The sequence below is a fragment of the Periophthalmus magnuspinnatus genome, chromosome 9 (assembly GCF_009829125.3).
Source record: "Periophthalmus magnuspinnatus isolate fPerMag1 chromosome 9, fPerMag1.2.pri, whole genome shotgun sequence".
NCBI lineage: Eukaryota > Metazoa > Chordata > Actinopteri > Gobiiformes > Gobiidae > Periophthalmus > Periophthalmus magnuspinnatus.
In genome coordinates, this window is record NC_047134.1 from 13,206,038 (window position 1) to 13,223,885 (window position 17,848).

At 40.5% G+C, this 17,848-nt stretch overlaps 2 protein-coding genes across 2 annotated transcripts in view; one reads left to right on the forward strand and one right to left on the reverse strand.

The window, feature by feature from the left end:
- Window positions 1-122: 122 nt before the first annotated feature.
- cdk7 (cyclin-dependent kinase 7) lies at window positions 123-3,760 on the reverse strand. Its single transcript, XM_033972299.2, has 12 exons — window positions 3,651-3,760; window positions 3,394-3,453; window positions 3,272-3,305; window positions 3,129-3,196; window positions 2,950-3,018; window positions 2,595-2,705; window positions 2,401-2,519; window positions 2,135-2,234; window positions 1,962-2,048; window positions 1,733-1,882; window positions 1,486-1,624; window positions 123-718 (listed from the first exon to the last, which is right to left on the reverse strand). The coding sequence occupies exons 1-12, from the start codon at window positions 3,714-3,716 to the stop codon at window positions 681-683; spliced, it is 1,041 nt and encodes a 346-aa protein (XP_033828190.1). The 5' UTR covers window positions 3,717-3,760; the 3' UTR covers window positions 123-680.
- A 5,600-nt stretch (window positions 3,761-9,360) lies between these two features.
- setbp1 (SET binding protein 1) overlaps window positions 9,361-17,848 on the forward strand; it is a 28,166-nt gene continuing 19,678 nt past the window's right edge. Inside the window, exons 1-2 of the mRNA XM_033973421.2 lie at window positions 9,361-10,046; window positions 14,903-15,457. Of these exons, the coding sequence (XP_033829312.1) occupies window positions 15,038-15,457 (420 nt within the window). The 5' untranslated portion in view covers window positions 9,361-10,046; window positions 14,903-15,037. The remainder of the gene's footprint in view (window positions 10,047-14,902; window positions 15,458-17,848) is intronic.

Genomic DNA, 17,848 nt, shown 5'->3' on the forward strand with positions numbered 1-17,848 from the left:
TTTCTCCTCCCACCGCTCATCAGCAACAACAAAAGCCATAAAGCTACTACAGCACTATACATACTACATACTTTATGGAAAGCAACTAATAGCCTACAATAAATTACCAAATAGAACCGGATAGGGTTTGTGGAAAGTGATTTTTTATTGTTCGAGATTACATTGAGTAGACTAAATAATCACGTGATGTCAAGTAAGACCCTTTAATGTATCCGTTTGTCCTTACTGTTCTTTTCCCATTTAACCAAATAAGTCATACTTGTAGCTTCTATAGAGGTAGATGATATTTTGGCTGGTTGCCTTAAGCACTGGGTTTGGACAGTTTTGAGTCAGATCCTCAAACCCTTGAGAGAAGAACCTGGAGAAGAATCTAAACCCTTGGCTTTAGATTTTACCACATAAACCACCAAAAAGCATTACATTGCATGCCATGTCTTTTACAAAAAAATACAAAAATGCATGTATTTATTTTGTGCCTGGTTTTTGTCACTTCAATAGAAGTATTTAGAAGACGTCCAGAGCGGGGCCTTTGATGAAATGAAAGAACTAACCACAGTCTTTTCAGGCACTGGCCAGCAGCAGCAGGGCCTGTTCACATACATCAGGTAGGTGGACAACAATGAGTAATGGACAGTGCAGTTCTTCTGAGAGGTTCAAAGTCCACATCCGATTGATGGAATTCATTCTGGTGAAAAAATCAACTTCTTCTTCATTGCAGCTGTAAAAGACATAACATTAGTGAGTGCAAGTTTCGTTATACTATACAAAGTGAGCAAGAAATAGTTTAATCATATGGTGCAATTTATAGCTTGCACATTACACTAAACAGAGAACTCAATATTTTCCAGACCACAAAGTAAAACCCTTAGAATCTCCCAGTCACACCAGGGGCCTAGTTCAGTACAACACACCTCACCACTAAAGAGTATCCATGTGCTCTAACTTCATGATATTCTCAAATTGTGCAGCCAACACCCTCTGAATTACAAGCTTCCCTCGAGCAGTGATGTGGATTTATAGACTGGGGTGCAGCCATGAAAAGAGACAGGCAGGCCTACATTCACTACATGCTAAATGTTAGTTAGGTCAATGTGGAATGTCTTAAAACTTCCAGCTTCTTTCATTTCAGCCTCAAACATGTGTGACACAGACATAAAAGCTAGCTACTTAAACCAACATGCAAACCTTTTAACACAATATATAAAGACAGTGGGGAGAATTAATAATTATTTTCCTCTGGTTTATCACATCAGGGATTATAAAAGCTTGGGCTTCAGTGTAAACACTACTCACTATTTACTCTCATACTTGTCTGCAATTTAGAATCACCAATAATTCTAATAAAATATCAAGTGGGAGTAAACCAAAGAGCCCACTGTAGTAATGAGAAGCTCTGTAGACTCCAAGGACTTGACCCAACCATCCAAAGGAGGATCCACTCTATACAAAAGTAGATGCTGATTAGTAACCATGATAAATAATTACTTGTCTCTAAACCAACAATTTTCCTCTTGAGTCCAACTGTTTCCTTTTCCCTCAAGGCTTCTGCTGAGCAATTTGGTCTTGGGAGTTGAGGACCTGGTGTAGGACCAGGCCGATTACTGAAGTATCTCATTTTCAAAGCCTATGGGACAGCAGAGAGTAAGTAAATGGATTATCAGATTCACATTATGTATGGTAAGCACTGTGATGAAAAATATTTATCGCATTTAACAAGAGCAAATAAGATTACCTGTGTGGCTGTTGTCCTTGTTGATGGATTAAATGTAAACAAGCCTTGTAACAGTTCAAGTAGGTCATCTCCAGCAGCACTGAATATGTGTTCAAGCGGTGTACCAGGAAATATTTTAAAGCACACATAATCTGGAAGGCAAGTCATTCCCTGTCGAAAGATATGATACATAAGCATGCAAGCAGGAATGATTTAACAAAATGTACAAAATGAAATATAATAATCTGACAGGCCATGTCTCTTCTGTGGGAGTGCCAAGAGCCTCAAAGATCTTCGTTAATTGGTCGAGATCAGAGTCTCCCGCGAGAAATGGTATCTATATTCACATAAATAAAGTCTAGTCAGCATAAATATAATGAGAACATCAAAAGGTTCTGTGTGAATATGAAGTCACTTAATTACCCGAAGTAGTAACTCTGCCAATATACAGCCCACAGCCCACATGTCAACACCCACACCATACATTCTAGCCCCAAACAGGAGCTCAGGTGATCGATACCACCTGGAAAAATATTTACATCACCATAAAAAAACTATACAATAACATAAAACAATAAGCTTTAACAGTCACTGGTATTTAAGGGCATCAACCAGTTTTATTTATAGATTTATAAATAAATAAAATGTGTGATTATAATATAATTAATGCATATTTTTGTTATAGTGACCTGGTAACAACTTGATGTGTGTAGATTCTGTTTGGACTGCCAAAGGATTTGGCCAAACCAAAGTCAGCCAACTTCAACACTCCATTTCCATCCAACAACAAATTATTGGGCTTTAGATCCTACACAAACAGAAAAAAAATCATGATTTTCTGTTATGTGAACATTTAAATTAATATAGAATTTAAGAGTCTTACTCTGTGAAGGACCCAGTGATGATGCATGTACTCTAGTCCCTGAAGTGTCATGAGGATGTATGCTTTGATGTTGGCTGGAGTCAGGACCAAGCTGGTGTCTTTTATAATAACCTAAAAGACAACACATTAAGTCTGTATTTTTTAGTGCACTACATTAGGTAATTAAATTCTCTTAAAAAAAGTACAGTTAATCTAACAATTTTGTATTAGGTTTCTATGCAACTAATAGAATATCAATTTATTATGGGTGCAAAATTCTAGTGGCATTTTCTATGCATCGACAGCTTTAGACACATTTAACAAAAAATACAACAGGCAGAAAACATACAATAGAACCTTTATAATGACATTTTACCTCTAGGTCTGTCTCCATGAAATCAAATACAAGACTGATATTTGATTTGTGACCAAAGGCATCCAACAACTGAAACAGAAAACATTTCAGAGTACTTTCATTATCTAAACACATAGTATATTTACTTTAAATAAAACAGATAAACAATAAAAAACAAATGTGTCATGTACATCATTTACCCCAATAATATTTTGATGATGCAGCTCCTGCAGTAGTTTAATCTCTCGTAGGGCAGTCCTGTTGATTCCTGCAAATGACATGAACATGCGGGTGTGACTTGAACCTGCATCTCAAATGTGATTTTAAAAAGTGTGAGAGTTACCATCTTTAGCCTCAGTCCTGTGACCTACTTTTATCTGTACAGCAACACAAAGAACAATGCTTCAAATGTTTACAAAAGTGTTCAGTTTTAACATTAGCCAAACAAGGTTATTTTTTTTGTACCTTTTTAATGGCAACGATTGTGTCAGTAACTTTGTCTCTGGCTTTGTAAACTGTGGCAAACTAAAGGAGAGAGAGAGAGATGCAAGATCATGATGAGCAACGCTTTGTTGACACTGACAACCAGCTAACACTTAGCATTAGCATTAGCATTAGCATTATGGCATGCTCATGGCACACTGCCAGAAAACGCTCGAGAAATCATATCATGTTGTATCTGCATATTTTCGGTCATTGTTCGTTCATTGATATTAGCTCACCTGACCCTCTCCGAGAAAGTCCAGCTTCTCATACCTCTTGGCTCTAGATTTCACATCCAGAGCCATGCTAGCAGCTTCTCTCTGCTCTTTCTTTCCGGTTTTGTTAAAGGTCCTTCATTACTTTTTCCGGGTTATTGTTTCTCATATTAACCAATACTGCCATCTACTGGGCTACTTGGTTCAATACCATTAATTACAAGTTGATTAATCTGATGTGGGTCAGTAGTATCATATTAGATTGTTTGCTTTGTGCACTTCAGTGTTTCAATATTGGGCAGAGTTTTTTTCTATCTACAGCCACTGAAAACTTTTTTTTTTTTTCTTTTGTTAGAAATATCTTTTGGAGTGAGTCTGACACTTGCCTGACTACTGGGACTCCCTGCTGTCAGTTAGGGAGATTTTGTGATCCATGCACTGTTGAGCACATCTTTACATCGCATCTCCATACACGGCATACCCCACATCCCACTGGATTAGGCATGGCTCCTCTCCTCTGACCCACTACGCCCCCAGTATCACACTCACACACACAGACTTACACACCAGTGACTTTCGGTCCCACTTTTAGCTTGACAAGAGAACTGTGAAGGATAAGCAGGCCTAATACACCCCTCTTATTCTCCTTTCAGAAAGCATGCACCCTGCACCCTGACAGCTCACAGACTGACAGGACCGTATGTGTCCAAGCAACCATGAAGACAAGAGAAAATACTGTCTTTTCATGTCAAAGATAGAAGTCTACACACCCACCTACAATAAAATCACAAGAAATGCATGTATTTGATAGTTTATACAAGCTAATATATGTCACATTACCAGATGGCAATGCTGTCAACCCAGTGTGTGCTTTCTGGGGTGAAACCGCAGTGCTGTTTATCAAAATCATAGGAAGTGGGTGTTTTTGTGCAAGGACGGTTCGCACAACCACATCCTGCCACAGGGAAGAACTTCAAATGGGAGACTATTCACATGGTCTACTGTAAACAAGTGCAGACCAGGTGGCTAATAGGCTACATAGGCCACACATTGGATTTCTAATACACGGCATAATCATTTAGATCATACAATTTAGACACAAGTTTATAACTTTTATGGTAGTATTGACTGTGTTCTCGAATACAAGGTAAACATGTTCGAGTATTGATTTTACTGATAACAATCGTAGTGCTGATTTTTTTTCTCTTAATTACAAAAACAGTACACGCATTGAACAAACTGTTTGCTTATACTGCAAAAATCTTGTACATCTCACCCATGACTGCCATTATGTGGTTTTAACAACAGTCTTGGTGTTTTGTTTCATATCTTACACACATTTTGATTTACATGATCTCTATACTGCAAAGTTTCCAAATCCTATTCATTTACAACTGTTGAGCATCACAATTTGTTCAGATAACAGATGATTTTTTAAAGAATATTGCATGACAAAACTTTTTCTTTTTTTTAAACAAATGCCCATAAATTATTCAGTTGTTAATTGAATCATTAATTATATCATTAGATTTAATGTGTGATATTTAAATATTGATATGTCATGATAAAATGTAAGTCAATCATTTGTAACCCTTTACTCCCCATCCACATTGACAAAATGATTCAGCACAGGCAGGTCATTGCTGTATCATGCACCTGCTATACGTGTCCGCTGATGGGGAGGACTTTCTGTTCAGGGGGTTTTTCTGTCACTGCTCAGACTGAATAAACACAGCTGCATTTGACCACATGCACAGTTAGAACACAACAGGATGTGTTCGGGTGGATATCTGAGGTGTGAAGATTAGACAAAACCACCACAAATGAATACTGTAATTTTGTGAAGGACTGTTATACACAAAATACATGAACAGTAAATTTAAAATGTGTGAACTTCTCTGGCTCTGGCTGAGGTGCGATTGCAATCACATAAACAGTTTTCTCTTATAAGACAAAACACTATAATTGGATTTTTATTTTTGTTTCAGTATAGCTTGTTGTTCAGTGTTTAAGTCAAGCAAATTTTCTGTCTTACGTGAGAGCCACAGATTATGATCAGACATAGAGGTTGTAGCCTATTTACTGCCACTAGGTACTTTCATTATGTACATTCCAGACTAACTCAATCTGGTTGCATTTGTACAGCATGATCATAAGACCAAATAGACAGTGATGAAAAACAATTAGGAGGATCTTTGTGAGGATACTGGGCAATCTGTAACAACATCCAGTAACTGATGTTGACAAATTTGTTTCAGGCTCTCGAGTTAACCTACTCTTTTAGATTTAAGTAATTAAACAAAACATGGAACATAGAAGCCTAACATATTCATGACAGAAACACCTCACTCACTACAGAGTTGACCTATTAAAGCTATGACTATGGATTGGTTTTGATCGACTCCTGAACAGCCTCTTTCAGTGTATGAGGTTAAAAAGGTGTCTTTCATTTCTCAGTTCTCTGGTTTATTCTTTTCCTGTCTTACTTAAAATCTGGTTTTGGTCTACATCGCCCAATGTAATGAATCAAAAATGTTCTGAAACTGTATGATCTCTACTGGTTTAATTTCATAACTGATACTATCTCGAAGAACGTCACACTCACCTGCACGTCCTTCAAGTGAAATAAGTCTTTTTGTTGTTCTTTTCAAAACGTAACCTAATCCTGCGCTCGCAAGACCAAAGACCATTTAAACTGGTCATCACTGTGAGGTAAATGAGTTGAAAGACCTGGCGATTTATAGTTTATCTAGAGTGTGTGAGGAGCTGAAGATCACCTCCGTGCTGTGTTATCCAAGAAGTCATTTACTTCATTAACCCGGGCCGATCACTGCAGCCCCAGTAATCAACCTTGTCACACGTCCCATTAACTCCCCCTTCCATCAGCGTGGGCCCTCTCCTCTTGCATCCATCTATGTGTAAGCAGCTCTCACTAAGCGTTCAGTAACATACACTTAAAGCATGTTCACTGTCTTGTGTTGCTGTTACACACCAATCTAAGTGTGTCTCCCTTACTGTGTGTGCTAACCTCATTAGCCCGGATACTCCCAGGGGTCTCTCAGCTCTGATGAACCCTCCCCTGCCCTGTGAGATTAGTGGACTCCTGGAGAAAAGCCCTTCATTGATTAAACGTGATTCTCTTCTCCCTACAATGTCACCCCAAGGTTACTGTGCATCTTAAGTGCTCATACAAAACAGCAGTCCAAGTAGCTATATGTGACTATATTCTGAATGTACATATATTACTACTATCTATGCTTTTTTTTCTCCCTCCTGCTTGCACTATTCCAGTATCTTATTTGAAATATACTTGTCCAACTGTTCTAATAACATATGTATATGATTAACTATAACATAAATCTCTACATTTATGTAAACTTGTTAAAAATGTGTATAAACTGGTCCTGGTTTGGTGCTGGTTTGGTGTTGATTTGGTCCAAATTTGGTGCAGATTTGGTCCAGATTTAGTCCAGATAGAGCTGATTTGGTCCTGTTCTAGTCCAGTTTTAGTCTTGGTTTAGTCCTAGTTTGGATCCGGCTTTAGTCCCAATACAATATATCCCAAAGTGTGAACACAGCTTATGTTTTTCTTACCAGTCCCAAGCTTTGATAAAAAGAGGGATCCAATCAGAGTGACTGTCGGTGTTAAATAAGGAATTGTTTGGAGTATAGTGGTGAAACATATTTGCAAGTATTTGACAGTGTGTTTCTTGTATCATTCATGAGCAAGCATTTATTGGCAGGTGAAGAAACTAGGGCACTCTGTAATAGAGAGAGAGAGAGAGACTTAAGTAAATGCCACAATTGATTTTTTTTTTATGTAGTAACTTGATGAACACGAATGATGCGGTGGATTTCTTGTAGCGGTGACTAGAGATGAGAGGATTATGGAGATATTTAGATCTGTCTCCCATTCCATCATAATTCAATATTTACAGTTTAAGCTGGAAAACTGCTCCCTCTTGGCTGCCGGTATCTGGTATCCATGGCAACAGAAGAGGAGAACGTGGTTGGTATCTGTTGTGCGTGCGTGTGTGTGTGTCTGTGTATGCATGTGTGTGTGTGTGTGTAATGTTTACAGATAGACTGCGATTGATTGGTTGTAGGGGAGCAGCTGTTGAAACCTCACTCTCAGGGGTCTCTTTGTATTCTTGCACACATCCCAAATCAATAAACTTGCACACATGACACAGGATTATTATTCAGTGTTTTAAAATGTCTGCTGCTTTTACCATGTAATTATTATGCAAAGTGCAAAGTACATGTGGTCTTTACCTCAATAGTCCCTGGAGAGAAGAGTACATCAAATGTGTAGTCCTATATGTGTGAGGGGGAAAGAATCTGTTTATGTTATTTAGAAAGATCAAATTGTTCATGAAAATCTCTATCTATATTGTATCTGTGATCTTGGTAGTTTTGAGATACTGAGGTTTAAAGTTCTGACTACTTCAAATGAAATTAAGAAATTGGGAGACTGTACAAAGTCTAAATATGTTTACAAAAGGTTTCAGGAACAAAAATGAAAAACTCAATTTCTACAAAAACTTTGATGGAATCTTATAATTGTAAGGGGCCAATATTAAAACATAAACAGCATAAAAAAAAAAACAATACATCAAAAAACATTAAGAAATATTGAGTCTATATTATATGAGTGGTACTCCATGGCTTATTACAGGGCATCACACACAGTAAAATCAAAGTACTATGAAGGATTGCTGTTGACACTAGAGGAGAAATGATAGTAGAAAAAAAGATTTGCTGTGGCAGTGAAAACATGGCCGATAAAATTGACTCACAGCCCAGCTCGAGCAAACACACACTGTTGATTTGTGAGACTAGACGGTGTGCCACAGCGGGGGGAGCAAAAACAAAAACAGTGTATTTTAAAAAGTACTGGTTACATGTGGGAGAGCAAATTATTACAGTGTCTCCCAGTGGGTGCCTACAGTTAGACACTAGGGAGCAGCTGGAAGCCCTGGAACAGCACAAGAGAAAGGTCACCCTGACATCATTTGCATCTCTTGTTAATGTTAAATCAGGTTTAGATAGAAGGAAGGTCACAGTTTGCATGAAGGCATAGGGATATACTGTATTCAGCAATGATACGGTCGCCCATTGATGATATGTTTCTCTGGTTTCACACTCTATGAATAATCTGACCAGTGGGAAAGCACCAGGTCACACCTACACTTAACCTGCTGTTACTCAGGCCTCACTCACTCACTCATATAGAGATCTGTTTCCTTACTACAAGCAAGAGATGTAACATTATTCATATGCACATAGTATCATAAATATCAATAGAGTTTGTTCTATCCTGTTTGAAGAATTCATGCAATATTAATTTGCTGAAAGTGATTAGCATATTTAGCCTGTAAGTGATATGAAGTAGCCTATAAATGTTTAATAATCAATAGCCTATGTGATCTACATACACCATCTACTCAGGGTTACAGGGTCACACTGCACAATCTAATGGCTTAAATTGCTCAAGATGTGGATTTATCAAAACTGAATAATACAGCCTAATAGAATCATTTTTGAAACACAAATCATATTCTTTATCATAATCAATAAATTTGACACATTACTTAGTGAAGTAACGGTGATAATGAAATTGAAATAGATGGTTCATAATTACTGTAGTAAGCTCCCATATGGCTATGGAGACGCGCTGCCAGGTGGAGGCGGTGTCGCTCCTCCTCTCCTCTCTAGTGCTGCTCGGGTCGGCCACAAGCGCTCAGTCTGCGGGGTGAGATCATTACCAGACAGCAGGCTCCGGGACCTGACATTCGCCGCGCTGAGAAGTGGAGAGACACACAGGCGGAGAGAGAGAGAGGGGGATCCTACACCAATACGTCCGTCTCCCTGTGGACCTAAAGCCCAACGCGCGCTCCTGCTGCTGACATTTCCCCGCTGGATCTTGTCTTGTAGTCGGATGCGTCCTTGTTTTGACTGCAGTAATAGCCCCACTCCTCCTCCTTTCGCCACCGTGTAGCGGATTTGCTCGGGATCTCTGTGCTGCGCAGTTTCCTGACTGACCAGCTGTATTGCGCGGCATCGGGGGCACAGTGTGAGCCACCAGCCAGCAACTAACAAGAGCTTTGAAAAGATACCGACCATTGGACAGAAGGACCAAGTTTTCCAAGTGGATTTTCCCCTTGCGTGCTTCTACCTTGTTTTTGACATCACGCTGCCTGCGAGATCCAGCTTTGCCTCCTTTTTCTTTCCCAAATAAACCGCTGACGCCATTTTACACATATTTCCAATCTCCATATATCGTGGCACCGTTTGACAGCTCCCCGGGAGAGTGTCATCTCATCTGTCGCTGGTGTAAAATGTGGCTAAATGGATTGTAAATGATCTTGATAAAATATTTACACGTACGAGCCGAGTGTGTGACAACATTGAACATGGGTAAGTAGTACTGCTCCAATGCCCACATTCCTCACCTGAATCATTTCACTCTATGTGTCTGGGCCATATTGTGATCTGTGGATAGAGCTTGCCCTTTTACGCATGCCACAAGCTTTACTGCTACGCACGTACCATTTTATTAGCTCCAGTGATTGTTTCATTACCACGTTTGTAGACTCATGACAAAAATATGAACTAGACACATGCAAGACTTTCTTCTGTCTGTTTTTTTTCGCTGTTTACACGCTATTACCTTGTTAATGTAATAAAATATCTAATGAGGTCAATAGGATGCAGTGCCCACTAGTACACACTACAAGTATCTACTGATGGAGCTGCTCCTGCACTGTTTTCTTCTCTCTTGCACCAAATGTGTGGCTACTACTTCTCCATCATCAGTAGTGCAAATACCAGTATTGGATCAGTAGTTCTGTTGTTTGGCATGTGTACTTGCTTTGCTATTACTTGGTCATAAGTTTGGTTTTGCTAGTGCTATTGTAAGTATCTGTTGAAATCCACACCTGTGTCATGTTTTCCCATGTTTTCTCTATCACACTGCATTTGAATCACATAACATCCATGCCCCCTCTTGCATACCATTGGTTACTGGATGCCATAACTACCTCTCCACTGTGGCTGTTGGCAATGTATTAATCACTTGTGCCCGCAACACTGTGGAAAGCTGGGATGGCAAGGTATGTGCCCATGACATGTTGACGAAAGTAGCTGTGATTGAATGTAGACTGGGACTTCTACATACAAAATTGGATGATTTAGTGTTGTAAAGTCATCCCTGGAATTGTAAATGTGTAACAAAACAAATACTATAAGAGGCTATTGCGAAAGGATTGACTGACTGTGTTCGATAAGTGCTTCTGGGAGATAATTGAGGTGATTCAAACGGTATGGAACCATCGATCTTGTCTTGTTAACAGGTTCCTAGGAGTCGAAACTCCAGCGGCAAAAAATTATTCAGCGGGCTAATAAACCTCCTATTAGGAAATTAGATCTCCGTACCACCTTTTAAATTAAAGCATGAGAAATTGATTAGGTGTATCCCCCTCTTTTTCCGTGGATGGGATAGCTGGGGTTGAAACAGGATCACACAGAGAAGGAGGAGGGAATGTGAATGAGATCCAAGGACAAATCTAACTGTTGGCAGGCTCTCTTAACAGAGTATCAGCTCTGGAGCACCTTTTGGCAGAGTACACAGGGGAGGGAGGGGGAACAGAGGTTGGTGAGGTGTGGGGAAGGAGGAAGACAGTTGGGGAGCTTTTTTTTCTTTCTTTTTTTTGCTGACAGCCATTTTGTGGATTCTGCAGCAGTAAAATGGTTTAATATTCATCTCTATGTGCGGGGTAGTTTGGTGGTTTGAGTGCTGTCTGGCATATGGCTCACTCAGAGGTGCACATAGCTCCCAGTCCATCATTTTACATTACAGTCTCAGCACACACATGGCATCTGCTTGCATGAGTGTCCTTAAATGTGTACGCTGCCCCCCATCACAGGTGTGTTCTATGCTAATACACATAATAATAACAGTCATTATGATCACAATAGGCGCAGAGGGGCATTGTCAAAACACAAGGACTAAAAGCTTTCCAGTTTGACAGCCCTCTGTGGCCAGTGGATTTTACATGTCTAGAGAAATCCCTTTTGAATCTACCTCGTTAAAGCAGTGTAAGTCTGAGAGGCTCTTCACATAGTTTTAAAGGTGTACTGTGGAACTTTTAGCTACAGCTACTTGTCTCTGTGAGATGTTGTCTGGAATGTTCCACAGTATGAGATTAAACTTTTCTATCTCCATGGAGGCAAGCAGTTGGAACCACCAGGTCCAATCTTTGGAGAAGCACTCCCGCTCACAGTAAGAATGTAATAAAAACACCTATAATTCATTTAATTCAAGATAGATATGTTTCATATCACACCATGGAACATTCCAGGCAAAGCATATTTCTATGGAAACTAGCTAAAGGACTTCTTACCAGAAAGGTTACACAGAGCATCTTTAAGCAGCAAAGCCTAAAATACGTGCAAAAGTTATGTGAATATAGTTTAAGCCCACTGAACAACTTAATACTGGTTTAAAAAGATAAACAAACATTAAAACATTAAAAATCTCGACCACCGCCAAGGCACTGGTCAGATCTCTCAATGGATGAGGTGAAGATTTTAGTGTTTATATAGGTTGTCTTGTATTTTTTGTGTTGTCTGCACATCTGTCCACATGTAGCAGCTCTTTGAGAGTCCACCTCAGGCAACAGGCTGCTGGGTATGCAACCTTAAAAGGCTCTGTTTCTTCTCTGCCATCTCCTCCTCCTTCTCTCTCATGGCCCTCACACTTTCCACCACTGTTTACCTTCATCTTTGTGTTTTCACCCTTGATATGACTCAATTACAACAATAAGTCATTGTTTAAATGTTGTGATATGCCATGTATGTTCTTTCAGTTGAACAAGTGGAATGAATGTCTTTATGGTATTCAAAAGCAGCTTTGGCAACATGAAAAGACTGTCTATGCATTGGGTTTTCACAGTCATCTTGCAGTCTCACACTTGAAGGTGTGCGAGTTTTAAAAGAGAGAGGAGACAGTGGGGCTTTAGCCAGGCTGGAGAGGCCCAGAGAGGGGTCAGACTTACATAAACTCCAACTGTCTGCCAGGAACATACAGCACTGACACAGAGCACTTACACAGCTTATACTGAGTCGAGAGGGGCTGTAGTCATGACCTGTCTATGGTAGAGGAAACTCCAATAGTAAGATAATATTAAGTTGTCATATAGAGTCAAGGCAGAGACAGACAAAGCAGAGTGGAGGTGAGGTTCTTCAGATAAGTCGGTTCTTGATATGTGTGCACTGTTGGCTCTGGCAGCTGTCTCTTTTTCCTGTCATTGTCGCTGGTCACATGACAGACAGGGAGGTTTTCACACATGCCATAAGGGCGAGTCATCGACATGACATTTGGGAATAGGAAATGGATCAAGAGAGCTTTTGAACGACCACAATATATGACAAGCTTCAACACCAGTAACTGTTGAACTATAGCCAGGATTTCTTACATTTCACAAGTTAGACAATTTATACTAATCCGGACAGAGAAAAGACACACATAATAATAATGATTGTGAGAATATAGAGAGATTTAAGATAGTACCTTATCAGAGCTGCATCAGAACTGAAGAAGCTACTTGGACGAGTGGGTTTTCGCTATGGACATTACCTGAATGTCTGAGGGTTTAGATGACGAAGGATGAGATTGACTGAAGTAAGACCCATTTATTTTGAAATGTAAAAGTTTCTCTAAATTGTATTGAAAATCTGATTTGGCTGTAAGAATTTCACTTCTCCCTTTATCTTTTTATATAAGGAAAGGTTCTTATAGGTTACACTAAAGACAGTTGCTGTCTTGTTCATGTGAGACAGCACTAAAAAGAGCTGTCTCATATCTATTAAAAAGTGCTATATGTCTGATATTATTATTATTATTATTATCATTATACATAACTGTATATTTTTTACTTTACTGTCACAATGGCTTTGATGAAATGCTGTGGTGGATTATGCTCATTCATTGCTGTAAGCATTTGGTGTTCAAAGTGTTGTATATTACAATAGGGATCAGTGCATGGTGTGAGCTGGTACCTGGGACTGTGTGCAGAGCGTTAGTGTTTTAAAGCTGCGGTGGACTCAGGTCATTGCCCGTCTGTGGGAGCCATCATCAGGTCTGGAGGAGGAGGTCTAGCCAGGGTTGACATCAGTGTAAACAGTGTCAGTCAGAGCTCAGAATGTAGGACAGCATTCCCCACTTCCAGCTCAGTCATGTCTTGTGTCATATTGACTGATGGGATTCCCTGGAGCTGCATTGAGAAGTGTAGCCCACTGTTTGTTTTGGTAGCTTTCTGTCTGTGCAGCAGCGTGTTAGGAGCATAGTGTAACTTGATGGCTTTTCTGTCTGAGTCGGTCATATATAACCGCGCTGCCTGGCATGTGCAATGGTCCAAAATAGAAAAGCTGAATCCTCTGAGAAATAACTGCCACACAAATGTTGCCGTTGCAAAGTGGTGGGGAAGGGAGAGAGAGGAGGTGAAATCTGACAGCAACATTATCACTTACATGTGTACCTATTTATGTATGTATTTTATGTATTTTGTGTATAGCGATGCTACTGCATGCGTGTGTAAAACATTTCAGATGGTGTTTTTTTTTTTTTTTTCCAGAGCAGCTCGTAAACCACATCTGGGGAAAGAATTTAGATTCCTTCCCTCCATTTTTCTCCCCTGCCTTCTCCTTTCCCCTGCACTATTCCCCGCCCCCTGCTGAACACACAAAATTAGCCTCTTTTTCAGTCTTTCAAAAATCAACTTTCAGACTCTTTCCAAAACAAGAAAGTTAACTTCAGAAAAATCTTGTTAAAATCATTTTATTCTTAAAAATGTGCAATAATGTGTCTGTTTCTACCATCACTTTGGGCAATCCATTTCCTAATGTTGGCCATTAATCAAGGATCAATCAGCAATGTCCTCTGTTTGCATAGAATCCCATCACTGAATCTGTTTAAATCACTGATGGTATTCTATGCAAACTGAATCTATTTCTGAATCTCTTGCACAAAAATACGACAGCAAAACCACACATTTTATTTCTATACTTTTTTTTCTCCCTTGTCTCTGTTTGAATCACTTGTGCTGTAACTCTTCTGGTCAATAATACACATTTGTTGTGTTTGTCACGTGTGTGTGACTATTATTTTTGCAGTGATCTGTAATGACTGTACTTCAGATGCTGAGGACAGTGTTGGTGTGTTTGCCGACATGTTGCAAAGACGTTTAATCTTATTTTCTCCTACATCTTTGCAGACTCTCCCTGGCTTTGCTGTGTTCCTGTGGGACCATCAACACAACCCCAGTAGCTGACTCACACAACGGGTCACCCCCATAGACTTCCTCTATTTGCCCCAGGTTTCCCTCCTCGTGGGTCTGGCCAGAGAGTGGATGGAGCCACGGGACCCGGTTGGCTTGGCCCGACCCAAAGAGGCGGAGTTACAAGGAGGAAGGCTGGGTCCAAATGAAAACAACCAGGAAGGAGCTGTTGGTTTGTTGCGTCGTGATGATGCGATTAATGGTGCAATCAGTGAAGGGGAGGGCCTAGAGGAGCAGGGCGAGGGCCTGGAGGAGCAGGAGTTCTCCATCAAGGAGGCCAGTTTCCAAGAAGGAAGTTTAAAGTTAAAGATTCAGACCACCAAGAGAACCAAGAAGCCTCCAAAGAACCTGGAGAACTATATTTGTCCCCCGGAGATCAGGATGACCATCAGGCCTCCAGTGGGAGAGGGCAGGAGTGGGCGACAGGGACGAACATCTGGAGCAGGGGCACGGGCCTCTAAGGATGAAGAGAAAGGACCGCCCCGTAAAAGGGTACATTGTCATATGGCTCACTTCTGCTTTATGTGTGTATTTCAGTGTTTAATTTATTTGCGATGGCAGTCACCAATATGGCTTGTTTTGCTGCTGCTGTTGTGTAGGCTTATAGTGACAGTCACTGTGGATACCCTAGTGAGAAGGTGATCATTCTCTGTCACCCAATCAGCACACTGCTGTGTTTAATACACCTTTTAGTACCAATTTCCAACAGTGGGACTAGTGGGTGTGAAAACTAAGACAGTATGAGCCGATAATAAAATTCTGCCATTTATGTCAGAGAAAGATAAACAGAGCGTTGGTATTAGTCTGCTTCTATTAAAATGACTGAACAGAAGCCTTGTTCCTGCATGGTTACACATCGTGGGGTCAAAGTTTGCGGTGTAACTGAGAGCATGAGGGCTGAGATCACAGAGCACACACACATGGACAGAAGCTGAGAATAGGGTTGACATAAGCGAGTGACAGCTGGTGTGTGTCCTCTCCATTTGTGGTCATATACACTGGCACCTTTCCTGTCTCCTCTTCTCTAATGCAATCAGCTTTGGCAGGTCACGCCCCTCGCCCCCCTCTATCACAGCCTTTAGTCCTGCGCAGCCTTGTAGTGTGTCACACTGTATACGGACAGCTCCTTTGGGGAATGGGCTGTTTGCTGTGTTTGTTGACCTACATGACGGCGTGTGTGTCCAAACCTGGCAGCCATCTTGATGCCTCTGAGCTCCACAGGCTCAGCAGGAGTCAGATATGCTACCCAGCACTGGCTTTTTTTTCTCTAATCATTAATTAATGTTTTTAACATGAAATTAAGAGACTATTTGGGCTACTTGAATGTTTGAGGACTGGGAACCTAAGTTACAGGAAAATAACTACAAGTGAGATCAAAAATTACCTGACAATGACAATACCATACCAACCAAGTAAAGTAATTAAGCTGCCAAAGGGGCAATTTTAGCACAAGATTAGCTGCCTGGACTTAAAATATACATCTTGACAAAGTTGTCTATATATAACATGAGGCAGGTGCACCCTTAACCTGCTTTTTGCAGATAAATTAGTAGTTGTCTTTTGTACAACAAAAGGAACAGAACCCTGCTATACAATGTCTGGCAATCAGTGGCACAGTCCCTATGTGAAAGCCCACTGCTACAGTCTGATTGACACAGAGGTTGTCATAGTGACAGGGGCAGCAAGCTGCTCTCTATTGAGGTCTGAGGTTTTGGGAGGGGAGCGTGGGATATGTAAGTGTTGATTGAGATCAGTTTCAAGCTTTCGTCCCTCAATCACACCCCCATCCCCCTGAACCAGCTCTCTCTCCCCTCAGCCCAGCCATCACCTGCCACCCCACAAGTGTAACACGGGACAGGATCAGTGGAGAGGAACGGGTTTAAAAGCGCCACTCAGCTGTCCTGCTCCTGTCTGCGAATGTGGAGGTTAAATACTCCCTTTGTGGTCAGGATGGGGGGATGTCTGTCCTTTTTTTTGTACATCCATGCACACCTCCAATAGGGCATTTTTAGGGTTTTATCTTGTATTGCTTCTATATCTTTTCACTATCCCTTTTCACTACTGGTTTTCCTCTCTGTTGTCTTGTAGCAGATGGTTGCATGGGGCAGCAGCCTCCGCCACAACAGCAGCGACAGAGTAGGAGATGAGGAGAGAGAAGGGGGATGTGGAAAGACAAGGTGGGGGTCAGGCATATGGAGAGCCTGGTTAAGGGGCCCCTCGGAGGGAGTGTGCATGTGCAGAAGGGGGAGAGGCAGCATACAATAGATGGCCATTAGGACGGAGATTTGACTCTAATAGACAGAAAAAGAGAAGGATAGAGAGGCAGATAAGTAGGCAAACATCTAAAATGGTGGAAAGAAAGCTGCCGTGTTGTAACAAAGCAGTGACATACATGGGCATGTCATAAGTTGACTCATTACTTATCATATATTTAAATACTTTACTTTTATTGTAATATTTAACAACACTTTATTTCATGTACGACAACTAACTTAGAGCTCCAAAGTTTACAAAAGTGGCTACTGACAAGTTTCATGTATTATTATCTATGGGTTTCAGAATAATGAAAAATTAGAAGGGTTGCCATAGTGATTAGCAATTCAGAAACAAAATACAATATATTTTGAATTGGGAAATACCTTAAAATATACATATTCATATACCTAATTAATCCATATTGTAACAAAACACTTTATCAAGATTAGGGGGGGTCTGAGGATTACTAATGATCCATCTATATGTTAAAGGTCCTGGGGGCATGGCGCTGTCACATAGAAAAGGAAGGATGCTAAAATCATAGCTGTCACTTTCAAAAGGAGCATCCCTCATGTTCACTGCCGCCTCTGTGAGTGGGTTCCTCAGCAGCATGCTGCGTTGGCGGAC